The sequence below is a fragment of the Gambusia affinis genome, linkage group LG16, assembly GCF_019740435.1.
Source record: "Gambusia affinis linkage group LG16, SWU_Gaff_1.0, whole genome shotgun sequence".
Lineage (NCBI taxonomy): Eukaryota > Metazoa > Chordata > Actinopteri > Cyprinodontiformes > Poeciliidae > Gambusia > Gambusia affinis.
Window position 1 is genome coordinate 11,635,439 of NC_057883.1, and position 24,859 is coordinate 11,660,297.

Consider the following 24,859-nt stretch of genomic DNA (forward strand, 5'->3'; position numbering starts at 1 on the left):
ATAGAGTCACGTGGGTCACCGGTAGGTCACAGGTGACTTTGTTGTGATTAACTCTCGACCTACGCATGTGCAAGACTGATTATTCAATGCCTGAAGCACCTCCTCTGGCAGTCATCCAGGATTCATAGAACCATAGCTCCAGTTGTAATTTTCAAACTATTGACTGAGACCACTTTTGACATATTACCAGAAAGTATCTTTGAAAGCAAGAAACAAAGCAAGTTTGGAGGGGTTTAACATTTTTCACATTTTTCCTCACAAAAATTGAAAGCGCAAACAAAAGAAACTCATATCTTAGCTCTGATAGTTATTTTTGTCATCTGTTGTGATTCACTAAAAGTTCATTTATGTAGTGAGCTATCACACATTCATCTTGTTGCAACACACACACACACACCCATACTTGCATATTAAATGCATGTCACAGTCGGTTCTATGTGTTAAGCTCTTCCACGCTTATTTCGGGGATCTCATGGTCTCTGATTTCATCACCCTCTAACCACCAGATCTCGAGGACCCCCCCATCACGCTGACGACCCGCACTTCACGAATGCGGCACTCATCACAGAGCGACGAGACCCCACCCACCACCGGTTCTGAGGTCTTCCAGGGGGGTGCTTGTGACCTGGACACCCCTGCGCCATCCTCCCTCGCCCGGAGTAGCAGCGCCTCCGACATCATGGAGCCCTTCATCGCCGAGCGGGTCAAAGGTGAAGACACCCAGCGGAATCCCATGTCCTTCCTGAATCCTCACCACCACTCCACAACTACCTCCTCACTTGCAGCCAATAGCCACACAACTCCGCCTCTCTCACAACCCCTCACCTCCCCTAATCCCACATCTTTCACCCTCTCCAATGGTGTTTCCTTGACCTCAGAACCACAGGATGATGCTAGTGTTTATAACCAGTCCTGGCTCCGAGCCGGCTCCGGAAGCCACAGCTCTAGCTCTGACTGGGTGAGCGATTGGGACTCCGCCTTCGCTTTTTCATCTGAAAAGGAAATTGATGCAGATGAGGGGGAAGTGGGGTGTGAAGCCGAAGAGGACGATTTATTCTCCTCCATCAGAGACTATCTCATTCAGAAAGGAGGCGAAAAGAAAGAGGAGGTCAAAAAGGGAGGCGGTGCTGGTCATCTGTTAGAAGGTTTTGTGGCTTTACCTGCACAGGATCAAAGCAGGGAAGCCAGATCCCAGTTAGAGGAGGAGAAGCAGGTGGTAAACGAGGACAGCCAGGTAAGTAAATCAGTGAGACACAGGAGTGTGGACTCCACAGAGGAGAGTGAGGCAGAGCAGCCGAGTATCTACGAGTGTTTGGAGCTACAGTGTGAATGGCCATCTCCCAGTGTTAAAGGGAGTACTAGCTTAGAGAAAACCTGGGAGGAGAAAAAAACAGCTGGAGCAGGACACGAAGGGAAACTTGACTTGTGGGGTGAGATAGAAGAGAAACAAGAAGATAAAGGAGAATCAAAAGAGAGGGCGCGGTTGATTAGACAGAATTCAATCACAACTGAACCTAACACCGAATCATCAACTCCCCAAACCTCTGACCCAGCCAAGTTAAAAATGTCTCGCAGTGGCATCAAGCGGCATCAATCTGCCGGGGTCCATGTCAGCTTCCGGCCCTCCACCGAGTCCGTCCAGTTTCACAACCCCTTGGAGAACAAGGAGGCCCACTGGAGAGCCAGGTTGCGTCGCCTCAGTCATTTCCACACTCACAGCCACTCGGCTGGGGAGAGGACGGCCAGAGCTGGGGTGGGCTCAGGGGGAAAGCTAGGAGCAGAAAGTTCAGGTAAGTTCGGCCCAGGGAACGGAGCTGGCCATAAAACACGAGCAAACGAGAAGTTGTTGCCCGGAGCTCCTGCAGGTAGCAGAGATTCCTCTGCAGACAGACTTGGGACAGGAGGGGAGAAGCAACTCTCAGGGTCCTGTACCGGGTCTGGTCTAGGCCCAGAGATCAACTCTGAGGGTTCGTCAAGTTCCTCAGGAGTGCGAGGACGTTTAGGACGCTCTGCCCTGCGGTCCCGAGTCTGCCGCTCACGCTCCCAGGAGCCCGGCATCACTACCTCACGACATCATCAGGGCGCTCTTCTCGGTGGCATGTATAAGACCGTTGTCCACGCCCTGTCTTCCAAACCTCGGCCCAGAGGCCAGGGGTCATCCCAGGGGTCATCGCCGCAGCGACAGACCAGGGCCAGCTCGGGTGACGCCTCGCTAAAGGATCTCTACTCCCACGTCCTGGGCTACTTTGGAAGAAAGACGACAACGCCAGGTGAGGATTGAGGCGAACAAAGTGCTCAGAGAAGACAAAACTGTGGAAAGAAATGTTCACGAACACACAAACACCAGCCATTCTCTTTCCTTTTTGGCTGTTTTTAACTGGTTTGTTATGATGGAATGATATTTTTGGCTGAAACTCATCATCTTGCTCTTGGACTGAACCTGAAACTCCCTGTTGATGTTTTGCTCTTGAACGTAGCCCCCCCCTCCTCCAGCCTGCCTCCTTTCAAGGACCCCACGTCCTTCCACCTCCTGTCACTTGTTTCTGTAGGCCAGAAGCTCCATCCCTCCTCCTGTCCTCTCTTTTTTAAGGGCTTTGGGATTTTAACCTTTGCACCTCCTCGCCCATCTTCTCCTCCTCCTCGACTTTTGCATGCAGCCTCTTTGAGTCTCTTTTACTTGCTCCCTGAAAACTGTAGAAGAAAATGACAATCTACTGTCTGGAAAGTTAAAAACATCAACAAAACTAAAACTAACTGCAATTGAGAATGATGTTGGATGTTTAGATGGATTTTCCTGCTTGAGATCCTTGTTTGCTGTAGGACAATGAATATTAAGTAGGAAAATATGCTATGCATTTCCAATCCACTAGATGGCAGCACAGGGCCTTTTGAGAATAACCAGTGCCATGGCAGTAAGGTGAACTTAATTCAGTCAGGAAGAAATAAAGTTTGCTGAAATGGTTATTTGCCCATATATTAAGTTAATGGTCACTATTTAACCACCATTACAAATATTTCTGTTGATTCTCATCCTGAGTGAAAGTTTGGTGAAAATGTTTTATAAGAGCACAGAGATTCATCATTTGAATCTGTCTTGATGTGGACCTGCTGCTACATCTGCTTTTCTCAACCTGTTTTTTGTTTTGTTTCTCAACAAGTGCCACTTTTTCTTTTGTTTTGTCAACTTATTTGTAACACAGGTGATGACGTGATGCTGTGGCATCCTGAGCTATTTTAACAACAGTGTTGAAATAGAAGTTGTTTCCTTGCATGAATCCACTGAAAGCAAATTTACGTATGTTTTTTTTTTGTTTGTTTGTTTGTTTGTTTTTTAAGCTACAGTCATGGTTAAAGCGCATTCTCTTTCTGGGCTAGGGTTTTATTTAATAAAGCCTAATAAAAATAATCAGATCTTTACCAATTTCTAAGATTATTTAAACTAATAGTCATACAAATTTAAAGAGCAGACTCCATACTGGACCACTCCCTAAAATTATTATTGTTTCCAGTCAGAAGAAATATTTAGGTAAAATTAGATTATTGCTCTTAACCTAAATCCACTTCGTCTGCTAACAATTCAAAGCTTTGTTTATTTACCATAATCATCTTATTAGACTAAGGGTTCAACATTAATTTTTTGGTTGGAAAATCTCACTATCTGCATTATATTCCTATGAGCACATCTTTTTAGGAGACTCCATTAGGGATAGCCTTTGTATCACTCACTCTTGAGCAGCTTGAGGTGCAGCAGGAATTAAATAATCTTTCATGTATAATTATTGGGGGTAGAGAAAAATGTTGATACATCTGTTGATTGAAAATCATATTCCATTCACTCATGATGGCAAATAACCATTACAGTTTTTTGACTTCTAACATGCTGCTCTTGGATAATCTTTTTGCAGTTGCAACAGGCTAATAGTGTGCAGACCTTAGTTTGGATTTGTTTCATGTTACGTCACATTGCAGGTAAGATTAAACCTGCAAGGCTTCACAGTTTAATGCTTTTGAGCGCATGTGGTATTTCAAAGCCAGTCTGGTGGCTATAAAAGAAATCCCGACACTTTGTGTTGAGTAACTGATAGCTTTATTGACTAAATTCCTTCCCGTTATTGGCCTGGAAGCAGCCATAGATCCATGAGATAGATTTGATCTGCAAAGAAGGTGGCAGATTTACTTCAGAACAGTCTTGAACTTTTAATTGCTTCCTGCTTTTACACTCACCCCAATCGCTTTTGTTGCATCCAAGCTAATAACATTATAAGCCAAAGAATCATCACTGCACTAATATTAGACCTCTGGTTTGCTACTTGTTTGACTAAGTGATACTCTCTCTTTTACTTTTTATGCATGATTTAGTTTAACTCCTGCATTGCTTATCTGTGATGTGGTACGCCTGCTATTTTGACTTTTTGTTTATTTAACAATCCTCAAGAACCCCCAAAGTACATTCACATCAGGACTGCTCTCACAATTAGGAGATACATTAGATTCAGTCTATGTTATGAGTGTGATATTTTAATGTAAATTCATATTGTTTAATAATCTGCTGCCGTCATGCATCTGAAGAAAATGTCAAGAATAACTATCCATAAATCTCACAATTTATTGGCCTTAGACGAAGCTGACATCAGTGTTGTGTCAAGATGATTTGCAGTTCTGATAAATTGAGCTAAATGAGTAATAAACTAATGGAGCTGTTTTAACAACAAAAGAATATTAAACTCTGTTTCTCAGGAATTAAGCCCTTTTTGCCTTTCAACTTAGTTCTTCTCAATATATGCTTAGGAACTCAATTTCTTAAAGTAATAACAAATGAGTATTTATTGTTTCTTAAGCTTTTGATATTCCTTTGCAGATGGAATAACAAAAATAACACATGGTTTCTCATTTGACATAATGTCATGAAAAATCTTTCTTAAATTAACATTATAGTAAGAAATTGCTCTAGATGACTGCTCTCACAATGTTGTTGACTGATTTAGACTTGTAGTTCAACAAGTTAGTTTTCAGTATCTTAATATTTTGATTCCTAAATAACAACGTTCAGCTATCTGAACAATCCTAGAGCTACCTGTCGTTGGGGAGGTGTTCCTCTGGTGATGAACAAGCTTTTTCTCAGGTTTTCCATGGTTTAGAAATCCTGATATGTCCTCCCCTGACTTCTACTTTATTACTTCTTTCCCTTTAAGTATTCATGTGTTTTATTGCAAAAGGTTTCTCAAAGTTTATTTGCTTTTGCATGTGTGTAGCCAACAAAGAGGAGGTGGTCCAGAAGGCCCGCCCCGTGTCCAGCGATGTTGGAAGCAGCAACCCAAATTTCTCTGACCTGATGGATGAGTTTATTCAGGAAAGACTGAGAAACAAAGGGACAGTGGTCAGTATATAAATTACATTTATTTGTAATTATATTGGCATAAATCATCAAAGCTGTAAGTACCGCTGTCCCTCTGACGAACAGGGTCGTCGAGGCAGCAGTCCAGTGGGTCTTGAGGTTCCTAAGGACTTGCCAGAGCTCCTGGAGGCTGGTCAGGGTGCGGGGTCGATGCCCACAGATGACCCTCGACCCGTTGATGACCCCGGAGTTCCCTCTGAATGGACGTCACCTGCTAGTGCCAGCGGTTCCGATGTCATCAGCTCAGACAGCCAGTCTGATTCCTTTAATGCCTTTCAGTATTCAGCATGCAAATTTGACAGTAAGAAACTGACTTTAACTCTGATGCACTCCTAAGATTTTTATTTGTTCTAAATGAAATCCCGGAGATATCTTTTTGGAGTTCAACAGGCTGCACTGTAGCTGCACAAAATATCAAATCGTAGTTGAAATATCAACATGTCACATCACAGTCTAAAACTTTGTATTTGAAAGAGCCATTTTTCCTTTAGTCCAGCTAAATAAAACATGCTTATCACCAAAAACGTTACATAATCTTTTGAAAAACTAGACTGCTTATAATTTTTCATAAATATCTACTATAGAAAATGTGTTTTTACATTTACAGAACAATCATTTTATTTCTATTTTTAGATGTTTAAACAAAGACGTATATAGGAGTGCTTAAAGTAAAGTCAAAATCTTTGTCTGGGCACACAATCTTGGCCTGTAAAGTACATAGTTTCCAACATATCGACCCAATTACTGATTATTTTGGAGTCCTTCTTTAGTGAATAATTTTTCTATTAAAAAAATCAGGAAAATTGCTAAACCCTGTCCTTGTTGTCACATTTTTATTGAAATCCATTTGTTGGTCCTTTATCACTTTTTGCCAAAGTTATGAAGAATCACTTGCATCTCCAGCTCCGTATGATGCAGACAACTGGTCTAAAGAACATTTTGGGTCCAACCATCCAGTCATAAAATATTGTGTTTTCTCCTTTTTTTTTTTTTAGATTTTACATTCAGTTCAGATGCATGTGGAGGAGGAGCAGGGTCTACAGGAGGAGGCCGAGGCAGCTCACTGGACCAGGACAGTCTAGGAGGGGGCTTAGCCTGTGACGAGCACGAAGTGGCCAGTTTGACGACGCTCCACATTGACTCGGAGACCAGCAGCCTTAGCCACACGGTTACCGTTACTGGTACGTTTCTGTGAAGTTGTCTTGTTATAAGCACCAGAAACAATTATAATTTGGTTCTTTGTTCAGTTTTACATGTCCTTCTGGCTCTTGGTTAGGCTCTGAGAGTGCCTCGCCCATGCATTCCCTCGGGGGCTCCCGTTCCCAGACCCCCTCCCCAGCCACGCTGACAGCTGAGCACGCTGATCACACACACAGTCATTCACACACACACTTGCAGCTGGACCAGAAACTCCACAGCTCTGTACTCCAGACCCCAGATGATCTAGGTAAAATTGACAGTGAGAGGGGAGGGGGGTAAATAGTTTAAGTATGTAAACATTACAAAGATCCTTTAAATGTTCTCGCTTTATTCTCCTCCAACCAAACAAGAGTCTCTGATTGATGTATTGATTCCAGAAACAAGCGAGTTCCCCAGCGAGGACTGCAGTGTGATGGCAGGCGGCTCTCTAACTGGATGGCATGCAGATGTTGCCACGGTTATGTGGAGGAGGATGCTGGGTATCCTGGGAGATGTTAACACCATCAAGGACCCAGAAATCCATGCTCAGGTTTTTGACTACTTGTGTGAACTGTGGCAGAACTTGGCCAAGGTTAGTACACATAAATCTGTCTGCTGTGGAAATAATTTCGAAATTTTCACCAAGGATCTGAGTTTAGTGGTATTTCTGTTTTCAGATCAGGGATAATTTGGGGATTTCTCTGGACAACCAGTCATCCCCCCCACCTCCTGTTCTGATTCCTCCTCTGAGAATCCTCACTCCGTGGCTCTTCAAGGTAAGCGTGATCAAGATTTGTATTTGTTTGCAACGCACTACCAGGGCCTTTGAATATGCTTTAAGAAGTGTCTCTGTGATGGAACAGTGAAATAACAGTAGAAATATATTTGCTTCATATTACAGAGAATAAAAATAAGCCAAGTAGATTTTCATTCAATAGTGTTTTTTTTGCATCGATGCATATTTCCTTTAGGCCACGATGCTGACTGAGCGTTACAAGCAGGGAAAGCTTCATGCCTACAAACTAATTTGTAGGATAATGAAAAGACGTCAAGATGTTTCCCCAAACACCGACTTTCTCATGCACTTCTACAACATCATGCACCAAGGGCTGCTGCACCAGGACCAGGTCTGTGTTACAAGGAGATTCAATTGTAAACAATATGAGTAACAATGGGGAAAATTCAACTCAGCTGGGAAAATTTTATTGAATATTTAATGATACTGTAATGACAGATAAAATGTTCAATATACCATTAATGAATCCAAATATTTCTGCCGCTGTCTGCTTACAGTGGAGTATTATAGAATGGACATTTGCACAAACCCCTTTTCTGCCCCTAGAATATGTCTTAGTCTTATCTTTTAACATTTGACAAGGTTGGAGCAAATAACCTTTATGCACTTTTCTCTTAAGCTCAGTCCAGAGCTTTTCTGTTGGATTTGTGACGGATAAAGATTAATGTTCAACCATTTAAGGTTATTATCCTTCTAAACATCCAGTGACAGACCATTTCCAGGTTTTTGGCTAAAGACATCAGACCTTTTTTATTGGCTGTACAGTAGAGAGTATCTGGTTTCTGAACTGCTTCAGAGCAATCTTTAGAAAACCTGGGGAGGAATTGATACATGACTCCTGGAAGAATTACCATCAAATCTGGCTACTTAGACACAAAATATAAGAAAATAGAGGGGTTAGTCAAAACGTTTGCAAAGCAGTTAGCCCCTAACTAATAATTCTGCTTCATATTGAGAAAAAGTGTTTTTCTTTTTGACAAACTGTCTTCTTCAGGACATTGTGAACACCATCATCAAGCACTGCAGTCCCAGGTTCTTCAGCATCGGTCTTCCTGGAGCCACCATGTTGATCCTAGACTTTATCATCGCAGCTTCCAGAGTCACTGCATGTTCATCACTCAATGTAAGGCACAAGGAAGCACAGAGTCCTAAAGAGGAATACACTAAGTTAAAGTTTTTCAAAGAAATGGCAAGCTGTGAATAGACAATGATTGAGAAATGTGTTTAATTTGCTTTCCCTTTTTTTTTCCTCCAAGGCTCCAAGAGTCGAGGCCCAGATTCTTCTTGGGTCTCTGGTGTGTTTCCCCAACTTTTATGAGGAACTTGCCGCTCTCCATCCGACCACTGCTGACATTGTACGGACTAAATTCCCTGAGGTCAAGGTACGTGAAGGCACCTTGACCTGATGATTTGTGTGGTTGGAGCAGGTCGCCATGGCAGCCACAAGCGTGGGATGAAATATTTTTAAAATGTTCAAAAACTTTTATCAATTTTCCTGTGTCATCCAGGTCAGTCTTGATGTTTTAACTCAGGTTTGCTTGTCCATAGGGGATCTCAGCACAGAATATTAGGTTAATATCTCATCAGCTATTCCTGAAACGGCGCAGAGCTGTGGAAGTAATGTTGTTTGCCTTGTTGTTGCTGTGTAAACAGTTAATGCCATGCGTGGCAACACCTCAGGCCCTCTCTTTGGTTTCTTACGAGCCAGAACCTGGTTTTGAATCACTAAGCGATCATTAACACCAACTGAAAAGACCAACAAGTGTGCGAATTTGTCTTAACTTGTTGTGTGCTATAGCTTGCATACCACTTAAAATAACTCTTCATTACAAGCACCAATTGTAGAAGTTTCTGTTGTTCTTGTTGCTAACAAAGTCTTTAAATCTTTGTTGTTGTTTTTTAAGGAACACATTATCAAAACCATCCTGACCTCTGCCAGGGATGAACCCTCTGCTCCTGCAAGGTATGGGTTCTGTACCTTGAACGGTTCTATAGTTCTGTTTTTTTTTTTTATCTAAATATAAGGTGGTGTCAGATAATGTTTTTTAAAAAAAGAAAAAAACCTTTGTGTGTGTGTTTTGTAACTCGCTGTGCCTGTCCCTGCTCTGTCAGATGTGTGGCTTTGTGCAGCCTGGGTATCTGGCTGTGTGAAGAGTTGGCTCATGGAACTGAACATCCTCAGATTAAAGAAGCTCTCAATGTAATCTGTGTGACCCTGAAGGTAGGTTTTATAATTATGAGTCATATTCTGTCCCAGTTTTTTTTTTTTTAATACATCCTACATGTTATAATACTTACTGCTATCACTGTTCCACTTCTCTCACACTGGATGACAACCCTATTATAAGGTTAAAAAAGAATAAAAATGAGCCAGAATGTGGCTGGTCTAAGCAGGGTCTTGGTGAGTTATTCAATAGTGCTTAAAGAACCACAAAGGCCACTGAAATTATGACGGGACACTGAGGATTTTGAACATGAACCTCAGTCAAATTTTGGACTTTGAATCTGTGAAGAAGCTAAAAATTTTTGGTTTAAGCATCTGTGCTTTTTTCCCCCAGCATGAATTAATGAACACTAAATTACATAGCTTTATTAAGGCTGGAATAGTCACAATAATCATGATGGATCAATTATTAAAATAATGAACTAATTTAGCAATTGATTAATTGTAAATTGGAGTATACTAACCCCAAAAGGCTGTACGAATAATATTCTCAGTGCAGTAAACAAACCAAAAATGTACAAAATCTGTACATTTTGCATTCCAGATAAAAAAACCGTCTTTGTAAATATGTTGCACCCAGAACTCACTATAGATTCACCTGGTTCAGATTCAGAAAAAAATCTCCCACTAAGCACAGTTTGCTGTCCAGTTACTAGTTGGTTAGCTTGAAAAAAGTTTGGTTAAATGAGAAAACTGCAGAATGAATTTCTTTTTTCGATTAATCGTCTGAATAGTTGGAACAATAATCCATTACTAAAATTATTGCTGGCAGCATCCCTGAGCTTGATTAACATCACTGTATTTTTATAAATATAACTATAAGTTGTAAATAAATTTGTTGTAAAATTAACAAAAATAAAGAGCTGTTTTGGAGAAAACTGGTGATTTTATCAACATATCAGTTAATAGCTGGAAGGAAACAATATTGGTAGTTAGATGGTGGCAGCCCTATTTGACACAGAAATTTGTAGGAACCCTGATATAAGTAAAAAAAAAAAGTAGTTTCTAAATTTCTGTTTAAATTAGTAAGTTAATGCACATATTGTCTGAATATGTTTTATATTTATTTAATTAAAAGGAAAATTTCTTCCATTTATTGTCTTGCAGGAGTTAATTTAGATTTCTAAATATTATTATTTTCTTGTAAAATATTCTAAAAATAATTTCTGATGCCTTATTTCTACCCCTCACTGTATAACTCTACTTATTAGTTTGTTTTCTATGTAAAGAAATAGATAACTACATTTTAATTGTACTAGATCATTTGGGTGCACCAGAATAACAGCCTAATATTTGCGACTGGAGATGTTTGCTGCTCTTTGTAAAACTGTCGCAGTTGTTATTGTCCGGCTCGGTAACGACAGGCCAGTGGATCAGAACAATGCTGTCCAACATTTACTGTCTCATCCGGAGCCAAGTGGTTCTAGACGGACAGAAACAGACACACACATACCTTTTCGACCTTGGAATCCCCAGTTTGTGTATCGGCAGCCAATGTTTTTTTTTGGGTTTTTTTGTTGTTTTTTTTACGGACTGCACCAGTGCACATTTCCATTCACTTGCTCTTGGGAGCAAAACCTGGACTGCAAATATGTTTGGTTCTCCTTCAGATAGGAGGCTAATCCAAAGGGAATGCTGCAAGCTGTGACACACACACACACTCTCTCTCTTACATAAATATACACTCATGTCTTCGTCAATTCTGAATCTCTTGCTTTGGTAGCAGCAGCCAGTCGCCTCAGCTACAGGCTCTGTTACATGTACACACAATTATACACAAAGCTTAAGGGATTGTCATATTTCCGTGCAGAGCCACTTCCTCCTCTTGGCCGCCTCATCTTCCTTTCCTTTCATCAACAAACATTTTTGGTTTTCAGGCGTTGGCTCTTGTTTGTGCCTGAGGTTTAAATCCAGTCTTTTCTCATTAATCACTCTGAGTTTTATTGGGACATTATACAGTTTACTGACAGCTACAGATTTGATTTTATTATTGGGCAGATTTTTCTTTTTAAAAAAGGCACCATATATTTTCATTTTTATTTAGCTAAAATGAACTTTTGTGGTTCACTTCGAGAGTTTTCAACTTGGCAGTTTATTGCTGAATGTAATAAGTTTTGACATCACTGGTGTGAGTGAATGGGTAATAAGCAACAAAATCAAATAAAAGATGGGTTATGTTTACAAAATATATCTCTTTTCTGTGTGTTGAATTTTATGGAATACATAAAACAATGGATTGATGACTTAAATAAGTCAGGCTTAACATTTCTAAAATCAAACTGGGATAGTGGTGAAGGGACAGTAACTTAGACCACATTACTAACATTGAGTTGACCCTGAACTCCTCTGCATACTAAAGGTTTCTAGAGTCACATTTGTTCAACAGCAGAAGCTTGTCCAACACAGTGTCATTAAAATGACAATTATAGATTGTTATAGTAGAAGATTTACAGCAAAATGATTGAAATAATAATAACAAGAAAACAGCAACAAGTATCCATGGCTCAGTGAAAGTCCTGATCTCAATCCGACTGGAATTCTGTAGTAGGACTTTAAAAAAGTTGTGCAGAACACTAAGGTTTGTAAATCTCAAAGAACTGAAGCAATAACGATAATAAAAGTGGGCCAAAATTCTCATGCAATGATGTAACAGACAGAAAGCACTTAATAAGAATTATTGCTACTAAAGGTGATTTTACAGGTTGTTGTTCTACTGTCCTTCACGTTGTTTTTCTTTGTTTAGTAAATAATGACAAGAGGAGTTCTGATTAGTTTTTTTCTGTTCACTTTAGGTTCTGTTTAAATAATTTTATTCCATCTCCTAGTACCCCAATAAGACTGTAGCCTTGGTGGCCTCAGACATCCTTCACCTCCTGATCAGTTACGTGGATCATCTTCAGAAATTCCCTCCTGACATGCCAAAGAAGATTGTAGAGGTACTTTTCCATATTAGAGATTTTCTATTTTATAAAATTACTACAATTTTAAAGTCCTAAACTAGGTCTGTCTGGTTTTTTTTCCCCCCTTTAGATTCTGATTGCCACTATTACATATCTTCTGCCTAGCACCGAGTCCTCCTCTTATGAGCTGGATAAGAGGGTAACGAATCTCTGTACACTTTTCAAAATGCTTTGTAGAACGAGACGTCCACAGAAAGCGGGTTCATGCGTGTCTTGCTGTGTTTTCTGCAGCTAGTAGTTTCCCTTCTGTTGTGTTTGTTGGACTGGGTAATGGCTCTGCCCCCAAAGACTCTTCTCCAGCCTGTACAAACACGAAGCCCTCCAGAAAGGGAGCAACCGACCAAAACGCTGCTCAGCTGTATTTACAAGGTAGACGTGTCTGTAGCTGCTGCAGTGCCTTGGCCAGTGAAACACAGACACAGTTGGGCTTTTTTTAAAACTGCTTTCTTGGTAACATGTACAGGTCCTGCATGGGTGCGTTTATGGAGCGCAGTCTTTCAGCAGTCCCAAGTACTTCCCACTGCAGCTGTCGGACCTGTCGAGTTCAGACTACGACCCGTTCCTGCCATTAGAGAACCTCCGCGAACCAGAACCTCTGCACAGCCCAGACTCGGAGCGCTCCAGCAAACTGCAGCCCGTCACTGAAGGTAATTTATCCAATCTAGCTCTGTAATGAGCCAACGTGTGTTCTGCTCATGCAAAGTGATGCACGGACACAGAAACGCGCACACAAATCCACAAAATCTTTGCACAGTTTGACCAGAAAGGTATGTGTATGCAGACACACCTTCCTGCATCCATGTGAGTGACTTTATTGCCTCCTGCTATGATCCAACGGGACTCAGAGAGAAGTCTAATGACTGATCCACCTTGAAACACCATGCTTCTCTTCTCCCCTCTCCTCTTTTCCATCTCTCGTCTTCTCTTCTCTTCTCGTTTTTCTTCGGTTTTATTTTTAACTTCTGCAACATCCTACTACCTTCATTAAGTTGTCTCTCTATTCCTCATTTTGTCTCCTTTTCCTGAGCCAAGCCCTGAGGTTTAGGGTGTCACTGATAGTGTCTGATCAATACATATCTGTACTCACCAATCAATCTGTCAATAAGGATTCATTAGGAAGTCTGCATGCGTCATTGTGTGTGTTTCTATGTGACAGTGTTGATTAACAAGGATCTACTTTCAGGGCTGTATGTAATGACACTGGCTTCTTCTGCGGGGGGACGACCTTCATTCAGTTAGAATAAGGCACATAAAAATTTCAATATCTTGAACTTGTTAACACTGAATTTTACACTTAAATCTTAGTTTTGTTCAGCTTAAGTGTCACTTCACCTTAAAGATTTCCATTAGTTCTGAGGACTGAGATAGTTTAATTTTGTATTTGCTGTATGTTTTGAATTTACTGGTAGAACGTAGCAGATTTTATTTTAAATGTCCTTTTATTTCTAAAGAGTTCATGATCCTTGAGGTCTCGCGGATTTTTCAGGGCATTTTGGAAGAGAAAGAGGCCCATTGCATAACAAATCCTCTCCCATACTTAACAGTGAGCGAGAGAGGTTTTTCCACATGCATTTCCTTTTAACCCTTTCAGACCCACTTGGGTATTTATTCCTGAAAAGCCTAATCTGAGTTTCAAAATTGTTTTGAAACATGATATTTGCATTTAAGATGGTAGGACAGAGAAGTAAATCCCTACTAAACATCTTAACGCCCCCATGAGACATCAGGAAGTCCTAAGTCCAAAATTTTTAAATGGTTTTTTAAAAAATGCGTCAACTCCATTTATTTTAAAAATTGTTAGATCTGCTGATATGTTTGACAGCCATGATTTGGGCTGAGATCAACAATTATTATAAATAATCACGATTCTAGGATAGATCTTTATGGATTTATTCTCAACAACTTTGCTGCAAATATATGATGATTTTGTATGTGTGTGAACAATGTGACAAATTATACCATGTAAACACACGTAAAGGGAAATTAAAATGAAACAACTTAGCTAGAAGAACACTCTTTTGTTCTTTGCAGTTCGTAGCCGTATCCAGCAAGGCCTGGTTTCCATTGCAGCCAGAACCGTTATAACCCATCTGGTGAATCATCTGGGTCATTATCCAATGTCCGGAGGGCCCGCAACTCTGTCCAGTCAGGTGCTCTAACTTTTTGGTCTAGTAAGATTTTATAGCTCCTTACTAAAGGAGAGGGATTCATTTAAATATTGTTTTGTTATTTTAATTTTTTTTTTTACTTTGCTAACTTGAAGTCTGTTCACAGGTGTGTGAAAACCAAGACAACCCGTTCTGTGGGAGTCCGGATCTCGGACCAGAACTCTTCAATTCGCCCAACCTTCAGTTTCTGGTTCTGAACGGTTCCACTCTGCTCTCTGTTCTCCAGGTAACGTCGTCTGGAGAAGTTTTATTATTTTTTTCTGACAAATGACAGTTTATCTTAACTGAGCTGATAATTACACTTTTAGATCCTTGGTATATTACTCGTGCATGGTCTGGAAAAGTGTGTGGTTTGATTTTTTTTTGTTCCAGACGAACAGTTGATTCGTCTGGATACGAATCAACTGTTATTGTCGTTCGTTGCATTTTAATTTCAGGACTTTGGTATTTCCTGCTATTCCTGTTTTTTCCAGATCAGATCAGAGTCCGGTGTTCCGGGAGGGGGAATGACGGCTGGCTTGTCCTCTGCTCCTGCTTGCGTCCGTGTCATCATCAGAGATGTTGCAGGAAAACACTCCTGGGACTCAGCCGTCCTCTACGGGCCTCCGCTGAGCTCCCCGAACAGTCCGGCGCGCACACTTTTAACACAGACGCAGTCGCCGCGCAGCGCAAACCTTCAATTACGCACTCCATCAGGAGGTCTGCAGAACAAGATGGAGTTGAAGGAGGAAGATGATGAAGTAGATGGGCAGGAGGAGCTGGGCCCGGAGGAGGAAGAAAGAGAGATGGAAAGTGACAGACAAGAGTTTCAAGTAGCCGAGGAGGAGGGAAAAGCTGGTGATGAGGAGAGGGAAGATCCCGGAGGAGGGGGAAACGTTGAACCTGTGGAAGAGATAGAGCAGGAGGAGGAGGCAGAGATGCATGTCCATCACGTGGACGAGGATTCTGGTTCGGAAAAGCTTCTTGCTCCACCACTAGCTAAGCGAGTGTGTCGGGAGGCGGTGCCAGCGTGGAATTCTCTGGAAGATGGAGATGATGCGCTGGATGAGATGCTGCAGTACCTGGGTTACTCGAGTCCAGAGTGTCTACAGAGAGCAGGTATGTTTGGTTATGTGAGCTAAAACAATGACTTAACCTTTAAGAAAGGTAATATCATGCAAGCATTTTTTTAATATATTGACGTTAGACTAGAATTTATGAACCAGTGTATTGTAATGTTTCAGATATAAAGCTGTAAAACCAAATAAGGTTTCCAAACTCATTTCGATTCCCCATTGGTTCTCACAGGCATGCCACTCAACATCCCAGCCCCTCCTCCAGGGTGTGTGTCAGAGAAGCAGGAGAATGATGTGATCAACGCCATCTTGAAACAGAGTGCTGCAGAGCGAGAGTTTGTCCTTCATGTGCGTTGTTTAGATTCTCCTTATGAAAAATAATTTCCATGTAATGTAAGCTTTGCTCTGTTATTGCTGTCTCTGTGGCCATCTCTGCAAGAAGTCTAAATTTTTTTTTATTGTTCCATTCCATACAAATGAGATGCATCCAACCAGCTTTATAAGACGGGCAATTTTCTTAATGAGTCAGCCGTTACATAATAGATGAATGTATCATGAAAGAGTGGCTTTTAGTAAAATTGTTGGAAGCTGCATCTTATTTTTACATTTGAGGCAAAAAACATACAAATAGTTTGGTGTCTTATCTGTGATTTGAGTTTTGCTACAAACTAGAGCAATTGATTGAGCTTCCTCTAAGACTGGTTATTCCATTTTTATTTTTTGCCAGAAGCTGTAAAATCAAATCATCTTTGGTGCTTCATTTTCTTTATTTTCTTAGAGAGGTGAGGAGTTGAACATGAGAGCAGTGCAGCAGACTGAACCAGAGACTGAGACTCCTCAGTCGGCCTTCTACTATTGTAGGCTCCTCATCAACATACTGGGACTCAACTCCTGGGAGAAAAGGTAAGGCTTCCTCAACAATACTGGAAAACTGTGTTGAAGTGCTCCACTTACCTAACTTAATGTTGAAAGTATCATTCTGCTATTTTTTGGTCAATTTGTTTCTTTTCTTTGCTTACATCAGTTGTTTTTTGTTTAGTTTTGTGTTTCCAGGTCCAGAAAAGTGTGAATATGATTTAAAACATTCCCTGTTTTAATATCAAAAGCCTCAGTCCATCCACACATCTCTCCTTCTACATATTAATGAGTCTATCCATCCAATCAATCCAGTCTTTACCTTTTACTTCAAAGTTTTACATTTGGAAAGCCTGTACAACGTAGAAATACCAGTATTAAATTCACAGTGAACATTGGAGTTTCTACTTTAAAACATTAGTGTCAAACTAAAGGCCCGGGGGCCAAATCGGCCCACCGTAACTTTTTATGAGGGCCACAGAAATAGGACTATAAATACAACAGTTGCGTGCTTAAATGTTATTTTGTCAGTCTAATCAAAGCAGCTTTATCTCTGTAGTACTAAAATACATTGATATGACAATATACTCAGTACTGCTTAATTTTAAGAATTACTAACAGGATGCAGCTTTCTGTTAATCTTTTAACAGTTTATTAATGGGTAGTTTTATCAATACATTTTGCCACAACTGGCCCTTTAAGAAAATTCATGACCTCGATTTGGCCCAAAATGAAAATGAGTTTGACACCCCTGCTTTAAAAGTATCGACATCCTTCTAATGAAAGTTTGGAAAAGTCTGGGGCTTTTACATTAAAATGTACAGAAAGCCTGGATTATCCCATGTTAAGTTTAAGGATGTAGGATTTTTACCTAAGCAACGAACCTAGCAAGAAGATTTCTTTGCACATTTTAGCTCGAGATGTTTCAAATGAAGGGTAATTTCATAAAAGGTATGTGTGGGATGTCTTCTGTATTTTGTTCTTCCCCAGAGCAAACCAAATGTTTGCCTAATGCATATAAAAGAAAAAGGTGAACTACATTGAGCTAATTAGAGGCTATGTTTCTCCCCATTCACGTCATGCAGCATTTCATCTTCTCAATGACTCGGAGCTGGAACTCACAATGTCGGGGTATTGCTTTAAATGCGCCTGGCCAGCTAATGGACACTCATCACTCTTTATACTTTATCCAGGGAATTACACTTTCTGCATTCAGAGCCACACAATAGACCTGTCTACACACTCGTGTGTGTGCGTGATAATGAGGACAGCGCTCTATTGATCAAACTCGGCCCATTTGGTGTCAGAATAAAAAAGCAGTAGTTGAAGAAGAGCGCGATTGAGGGGGCTGTGGCAAATCAGAAACCAAGATGATTCAGACCCATGTAGATTTAGTCGTAATGATAATAAAGAAGATAAATAATGAAGCAAAAAGACTGAAATGAAAGCTCAAGAAACTTAAAGGGAAAATAAGGAGGCAGATAAGAATGAAAGGAAAAAAGAAGATGTTGTCTAATCATCTGTTATTGTCACCGACTTCTCTCCAGGTATTCATATGAGGCATTACAGACACTAAGATACTGACAGTCACCCATGTGTATCCCCTTTTATGCTTTTCCCTATAATCCAGGGTGTAAATGGAGTCTTTGAGAGCAGAGAATGAGGCCATTACCAAGTATCACTTTAATAAAGAGCAAATTGCTCTCTCTCGTTTTCTCCCCCCTCTCTCTCCTTTTCTTTACCTCTCTCTATTTATCTCCTGTACTCCCTCACTCTTTTTCCCTTTTTCTAAGAGTGAAAAGAGCGACGTGTCATTATCAGTCCACTCCAAGCTTCACTGCCCAAGTCTTGGTTTTTATATCAGCCGTACAGAGGTTGAGGGTCGCTTGTTGGCACAGTTTCAACCGCCTTTAGACAAATTATTCTGCATGAAAGGTTTTTGTTTTTCTTAAAAGTCACTGCCCATCTTTCTTTTTTGAGAGCCTGAAAGTGTAGAAACTTCAGACATTTAGACTTTTCCCCACAATGATGGTTTTTGAAGTCAGAGACTTGATTTTCAAAAGGTGTTAAACATACTTGTCAAGATGTTCAGGACCATCTTTTTGTACTTAAAAAGATTTTATTTTTTCTTTAAATTGATAGTCAGCAACGTCAAACACTCTTGGTTTGTGAATCTGGTTCTTTTAGCCATAATCTATTTGTATTTATCTGCAGTAAGTAAGACAGGGCTCCTAATAGCCTCTTGGAGCTACTCTCCAAATAGCTTTATTTCTTCAATGAACGCAAAATATGAAGGAGTAAGAAAAATGCAACCTTTAATATATTTTCCTAAGGAAAAATATCTATTCTTGTTTCCACCACCATTTTTAACCTACTAAAATCCAGAGTTGTGAAGTAACGAAGTACATGTACTTCGTTACTGTACTTAAGTACAATCCTCGTGTATCTGTACTTTACTTAAGTATATTTAATAATGGATACTTTCGACTTTTACTCCACTACATTTTACAGTAAGTATCTCTACTTTTTACTTACTACATTTCTACAAAACCGTCGCGTTACTCGTTACATCCAAGTCGCATTGCGCTTTTTTTTTTTTTCCTTAAAATGTGAAGTTCAGGGACTTAACAAGGCGCTGTAAATCCAAGCAATAACGTGACCTACTAATTACGTGTGTCTGTTGTCACCCATCGCCTCCTTTCAGTCGCACGCGGAAAGAGGATTTTGTGTCTGGTAAAGCATGTGTTTATTTAACTTTATTTTTGATTTTTATCATGATTGAAACTGAGCTTTTTTTTTTTTTTTCTTTTTTTTTTTTTTGAGCGATTACTTGATTTGTATTTCTGATGTTTCTGTATTCCAGTGTTTTCAAGATGCCATGTGCTTTTGCAAGCTTCCTCAGTCTTTGAGAGAAGAACAGGCCCGCAACACCCCAAATATGCTACCATACTCAAGACTTATTCATTATCTGGTTTAGACCAAACAGATAAAGTTTGGGGTTCAGGTAACTTTACAGATAATGGCCAGGTTCATCCACCTGGCCTTTTAGACCAGGTGGATAAACAAGAAGAAGCGTTTGTTGAAGAAACTATTCATCTGGGCTCAATCACATTAGATTACAAGATTCAAGTTACAGTAAAACTTAACTTAGTCCCCATGTTTATATTCATGACGGTAGGACTGAAAAGGTTTTGATCCTTAATTAACCTCCCAAACTACGGATTGGCAAGTTTAATTCCCATTAGCCCTGGTGGCCATAAGTTATCCCTCTACAGACTTGCAGCAGTTCTGTAACACCGAGCAGTTGGCGTTTATAGTACATTGTTCAATGTGCAAGGCTTTGAGATGAATTTGGGTCCTGGTTCAGCCTCGTTATGTCACAAATCCAGTTTCTTATAAAGTGTTTTTATTTATCACTTTTCCTATAAATAGTTGGGAGTTAAAGTGAATGGTAATCTACATTACTGAGTGGATATATATTCTGATGGAGTCGCACAAAAAGATGACCTTTTCTGTAGATTTTAACATTCCATACAAGTGTTATTCTTACACACAGACTGTGTCATTTCAAATCAAAGTAAAGGATTAAGATATTTTAACTCAAAGCAGTGTTGGCAGCAATGACTTATAGCTTGTGTATCTGTGTCTTGCCAGGAGTAACTTTCATTTGTTGAGGAAGAACGAGAAGTTACTGAGAGAGCTGAAGAATCTGGACTCACGGCAGTGGTGAGCAGCGCTCATCTTTCTCTGTCTACCTCCTTTAACTTCTCTCTGAAACCTTTTTATTAGCCTGAGAGTTCAAACCAACTCCCTGTTGATGCTGATTACTTTCTGTCATTGTCTTTCAGCCGAGAGACTCATAAGATTGCAGTATTTTATGTGGCTGAAGGTCAAGAGGATAAACACTCCATACTCACTAACACTGCTGGCAGCCAGGCTTATGAAGATTTTGTTTCAGGACTTGGGTGGGAGGTACTAAAACTTTTTCTTACATACTCTACGTTTACTGGGAGAATTTGTCATCCTAAATCACAAAGTAGACAAATTATTTAAACATGGCAGGTGTGGATTTTCTTAAAATCCCGAATTCCAAGTCAAAAATACCCAGATTTATCTTTTAAGGTGGGCTTGAAACTTCAAAGGGGGTCTATGTTTTCAAAATGAAAACAAGAGTGTCATTATGCATGTTATGTTATGCATTAGGTCGACCTCAAGACTCACTGTGGGTTCATGGGAGGCCTTCAGAGAAATCACAGCACTGGCCAGACGACACCTTACTATGCCACATCCACGACCGAAGTCATCTATCACGTGTCCACTCGCATGCCCCCAGATCAGGATCAGAACCTCACCAAAAAGGTACAAATATGACACCAACAAAAAAGATTCACAAAGCAATGCAATTTATTCAGTTATTTGCCACAATTTTGCATGTGCTGTCTTTATTTCTTGTGATGAATTTACTTGTAACAGATCACGCTATAAATGCAGATACCTAAGCAGTGTGGCGCTGTTTCTGTAGGAAATTGTAATTTTTCTCTCTTAGCCTCAAATAGAGCAGGAAATAGAAACTATTATCTGTCCGGAAATGGAGATTATTAATCTAATTGGAGAGATGGCGGCTCAGGAGGCAGGGGTCTGTTCTGCAACACCTGCTCTGTCCGTCTCAGTCGTTGTGTCCTTGTAACTCTGACGCATTATATTTTTAGGGTGTAAAGCATCTTGAACTACCTTGTTCCTGAAATATGCAATGCAAATAAGCTTGATTGATTGATTGATCCCTAATCATTAGAGTAATTAATAGAAGAATCAATTTACTGAAATCATTTTTACAAGTATGGTAGCCTGCACTGATGGTAATTTTATCAGTTGCACGCTGCATTTTCTGCTTTCTTTGTAACATCTTTAAATGTGTCCATGAGACACATCAAACTTTTCTGTTTCTTAATATCATCAGGCAAACAAGCAACTAAACGGAGTCAAATGTCTCCCAAAATAACCAGACATGCATCCAGTTCTGTTGTATTTGCAAAAATGTTGTTTTTTAATTTAACATCTTTGAATGCTAATTTGTTAAATTAATTTAACATCTTTGAATGCTAATTTGTTAAATTAAATTGCTCCTGATATTGTTGCTTTCTGTTTGCTAAATAGCAGGATTTGATTGTTATATCCTATTTCTTTTTAAATTTATCACAATAAAACAGTTTCAATGAATTAAATTAAACCCTCTCATTTAGAGGATTGAATATTCAACATTAATAATAAGCAGAAATGTATGTTATTTGCTGCTGTGTTCTGTTAACGTTGTCTTACTCAGTAATCCTGCCTTGGTCGGGCTGGCAATCATGTCTGCATTTGTTGTGAGGCTGGTATAAGTGCCTAGGCAGGCAGGTTTTATTGTATGTGTCTATATCTGTGTGTGTGTAATCACACCTGTCACCCCCCAGGCTCCGGGTGCTCTGCACATGGCCATAATGTCCTTTTAATCAGATCATACTTCCTGCTTCTCGGCCTATCACATCGCTTCAGGCAGCTGATTGGATTAGCAGCGTCTGGCCCGACACCATCCGTCTCACTGATCAGCTGATGGTCCCATCAAACATGCATAGTCACATACACACACCTGCGCACGCCCTCTCACGCAGGACTTAAACCTATTTAACACACATCCACAGAGGGTTTTTATTAACCTCATTCTAACTATGGCTATAAATTTGTGTTGGCGCTGCAGGGAGACTCATATACAGCCATAACACGTTAGGCGTTAGACGTAAAAACACGTACAGACAGCGCTTGGCGAACGTGTCCACAAACGGTCTAAATGCACACACAAACGCACATTGGTCCTGGCAAAGCGTTTATCTTCCATCCTCCTGTAACACTCGCGCAAACAAAATCAGTTTAGGCCTTCGCAGGGCTCCTGTCCAGGTTTCCCTCTTTGCTGGGCTGTGGTTGTCTTATCGCAACACAACTGCGAGGGTAAAAGGATTAAAGGAGCATTACACTCACTGATGTGACATTGTTTTGATCTTCTTTATGAAAAAAAAAAAAACCTTTAACTGTCCTGACATCCAAAAATATTTCATAGTTTCTGATTCTCACACAAACTCTTTCTGACCTGCAATTACAAATACAGAAAAATCTCTCAGGGAAAGATAATGGAAGAATCCGATATGTGTCCTGCTGTTAGAGAAATGTAGGAAGATCAATGGCTCCAAGTTATTTATGCCTTTAAATCCAAGTAGTTTCATCATAATAAGGAGGCTGTCAAACAGCCAAATGACAGTCATTTGAAGGGTTGATTGGTGTTTCGCAAAATGGCATGTATAAAATTTGAGTTTCTTAAAGTTTTTTTTTAAAATTGCTGCTTTTCTTTGTTTTCCCTTTTCTAGTTCTATGACATAGTTTCAGATTAATCTTCATTCGTTTTCTTTGATACTTCATGTCATTGTTATACTTGATTTTGTTCTATGCACTACAGAAATTTGGTAATAAAAGCAATCTAGACCAAACTGAAGCAATATCAAATCTCTGCGGACACCCTGTCTTTAAAACCATTTTTTCCAGGATTTCAGGATCCCCAGTAACAGATTTTTACTGTTTTTTTGTAATTCAGATCATCAAAATTAATTTTACCATTTAAGATGATCTCAGAAAATACAGTAAGAAAGTTCAGATGGGTAATTTCTCAAGAGAAAAGCAATCCAAATCAGCTTGACAGTATGTTAAAATGTAATTGACTCTTCTACTTAATAATTAGTTTATTGTGATTAACATTTTTTTTTTTCAATTAGACAAACTGCACCCACACTGGATTATAGCATTTTGTTTTCACTTAATTAATAAAATAAATACTTGAAAGATGTTTATATTTACTCAGGAAACATTTCTATGTTATTAAAATTAGTCTGATGATCGGAACCATTTAAGTTTGACAAAAAAAAAAAGCAAAAATGGAATGATTGCACATATTTTTCTTTATTTTACTGTTATGCATTCATTGACATTATAAGACCATTGCTGAAAACATGTTAAAGAAAAAGATAAGCTTTTAGAGTTTAGAAGATGTAGAGGACTCTTAACTTGAGCGCACAAGTAGGAAAAAGGCAGTTTGTATGTTGTTTATGCCCCGTGATATTGCTAAAGCCAGTTGAGCAGACGTTAAATAAGCAAAGTCTAAGCAAGACAAAAAAATGGTGATTACATCAGAATTAAAGGCCTCATAAAAATATTCTGAAGATTGTCAGCTACTGGACAAATAATGTTTAATAAACAAAACTGACTAAAGTTCAAAGAGAAACGCTTTCTTTTTTTTTATCCTAAAATCAAAACTGATTGCTCTGATCAATTATTAACATACAAGAAAGTCTGCTGTTTTGAAACAAAACATAAAGGAAATAATCTTGACTTAAAAGAATAAATATTGGAATAAAGTTTAAATGTTTGAAAGGAAATTGTATCATTATTTCTCTCGGGCCAAAGTCTAGACTGACATCAATCTGAGGGTGTTTGACAAACCTGAAAAGTAAAGAGAGCAAGCTGACTGTGTGTGTGTACGCGTGTGTGCGTGTGTGTGTGTGTGTGTGTGTTGGCAGACATCAAGGTTAATGACGGCGCTGTCACCAGCTCTGACTGGAACCTGCTCACAGCATCACATATGATCCCATCCGTCTTCCAGCTTGTACTCCATCTTCCTAGGGCTTCACTCTGTCTGGTCGACGACTCTCCATCTTCTCCCAGTCACTCCATCATTCCCAGGGCCACCTGTACCATGCACATGCACCCCAAATCAAAAACCTTGGCTTTTTGATGGATACAGCCTATAACGTTTATTTGTGAAACTATCTCTGCACATGTATTTTGTTTGCATTGTAACCAATGATTTCACAGTGTTCTTCTGCTTTGGTCGGATTATTAATCCCCCTTCACTCTTCTGCTCCTTCCCATCAATCTTTACCCCCCTCCTCCACCTCCCAACGCTCCAGCTCCGACACCTGGGCAACGACGAAGTCCACATCATTTGGTCTGAACATTCCAGAGACTACCGCCGAGGGATCATCCCCACTGAATTTGGGGATGTGTTGATTATCATTTACCCTATGAAGAACCACATGTATTCCATCCAAATACTCAAGAAGCCAGAGGTAAAAGAAAAAAAGACCCAAAATATGTTGTTTGGTATTTCAGTGCATTCTTGGAGTCCTCTGAAAACTGCAAGTCGTTT

At 39.8% G+C, this 24,859-nt stretch overlaps 1 protein-coding gene across 7 annotated transcripts in view; it reads left to right on the forward strand.

Moving 5' to 3' along the window:
- Nucleotides 1-24,859, forward strand: part of ralgapa1 (Ral GTPase activating protein catalytic subunit alpha 1) — a 62,116-nt gene that overhangs the window by 15,554 nt on the left and 21,703 nt on the right. For 5 of the 7 annotated variants that reach the window (XM_044143714.1, XM_044143719.1, XM_044143715.1 and 2 more), the window contains 25 exons: nt 507-710; nt 5,253-5,377; nt 5,462-5,696; nt 6,391-6,576; nt 6,672-6,842; nt 6,973-7,166; nt 7,252-7,350; nt 7,546-7,701; nt 8,365-8,493; nt 8,627-8,752; nt 9,275-9,333; nt 9,483-9,591; nt 12,420-12,530; nt 12,625-12,693; nt 12,786-12,923; nt 13,018-13,201; nt 14,586-14,704; nt 14,829-14,948; nt 15,196-15,820; nt 16,010-16,125; nt 16,556-16,680; nt 20,287-20,358; nt 20,481-20,604; nt 20,836-20,991; nt 24,621-24,779. In XM_044143714.1, coding sequence (XP_043999649.1) covers nt 507-710; nt 5,253-5,377; nt 5,462-5,696; nt 6,391-6,576; nt 6,672-6,842; nt 6,973-7,166; nt 7,252-7,350; nt 7,546-7,701; nt 8,365-8,493; nt 8,627-8,752; nt 9,275-9,333; nt 9,483-9,591; nt 12,420-12,530; nt 12,625-12,693; nt 12,786-12,923; nt 13,018-13,201; nt 14,586-14,704; nt 14,829-14,948; nt 15,196-15,820; nt 16,010-16,125; nt 16,556-16,680; nt 20,287-20,358; nt 20,481-20,604; nt 20,836-20,991; nt 24,621-24,779 — 3,911 coding nt within the window. Of the gene's footprint in view, nt 1-506; nt 2,271-5,252; nt 5,378-5,461; nt 5,697-6,390; nt 6,577-6,671; nt 6,843-6,972; nt 7,167-7,251; nt 7,351-7,545; nt 7,702-8,364; nt 8,494-8,626; nt 8,753-9,274; nt 9,334-9,482; nt 9,592-12,419; nt 12,531-12,624; nt 12,694-12,785; nt 12,924-13,017; nt 13,202-14,585; nt 14,705-14,828; nt 14,949-15,195; nt 15,821-16,009; nt 16,126-16,555; nt 16,681-20,286; nt 20,359-20,480; nt 20,605-20,835; nt 20,992-24,620; nt 24,780-24,859 lie in introns of all 7 variants that reach the window. The other 2 variants (XM_044143713.1, XM_044143720.1) reach the window with 2 other exon arrangements.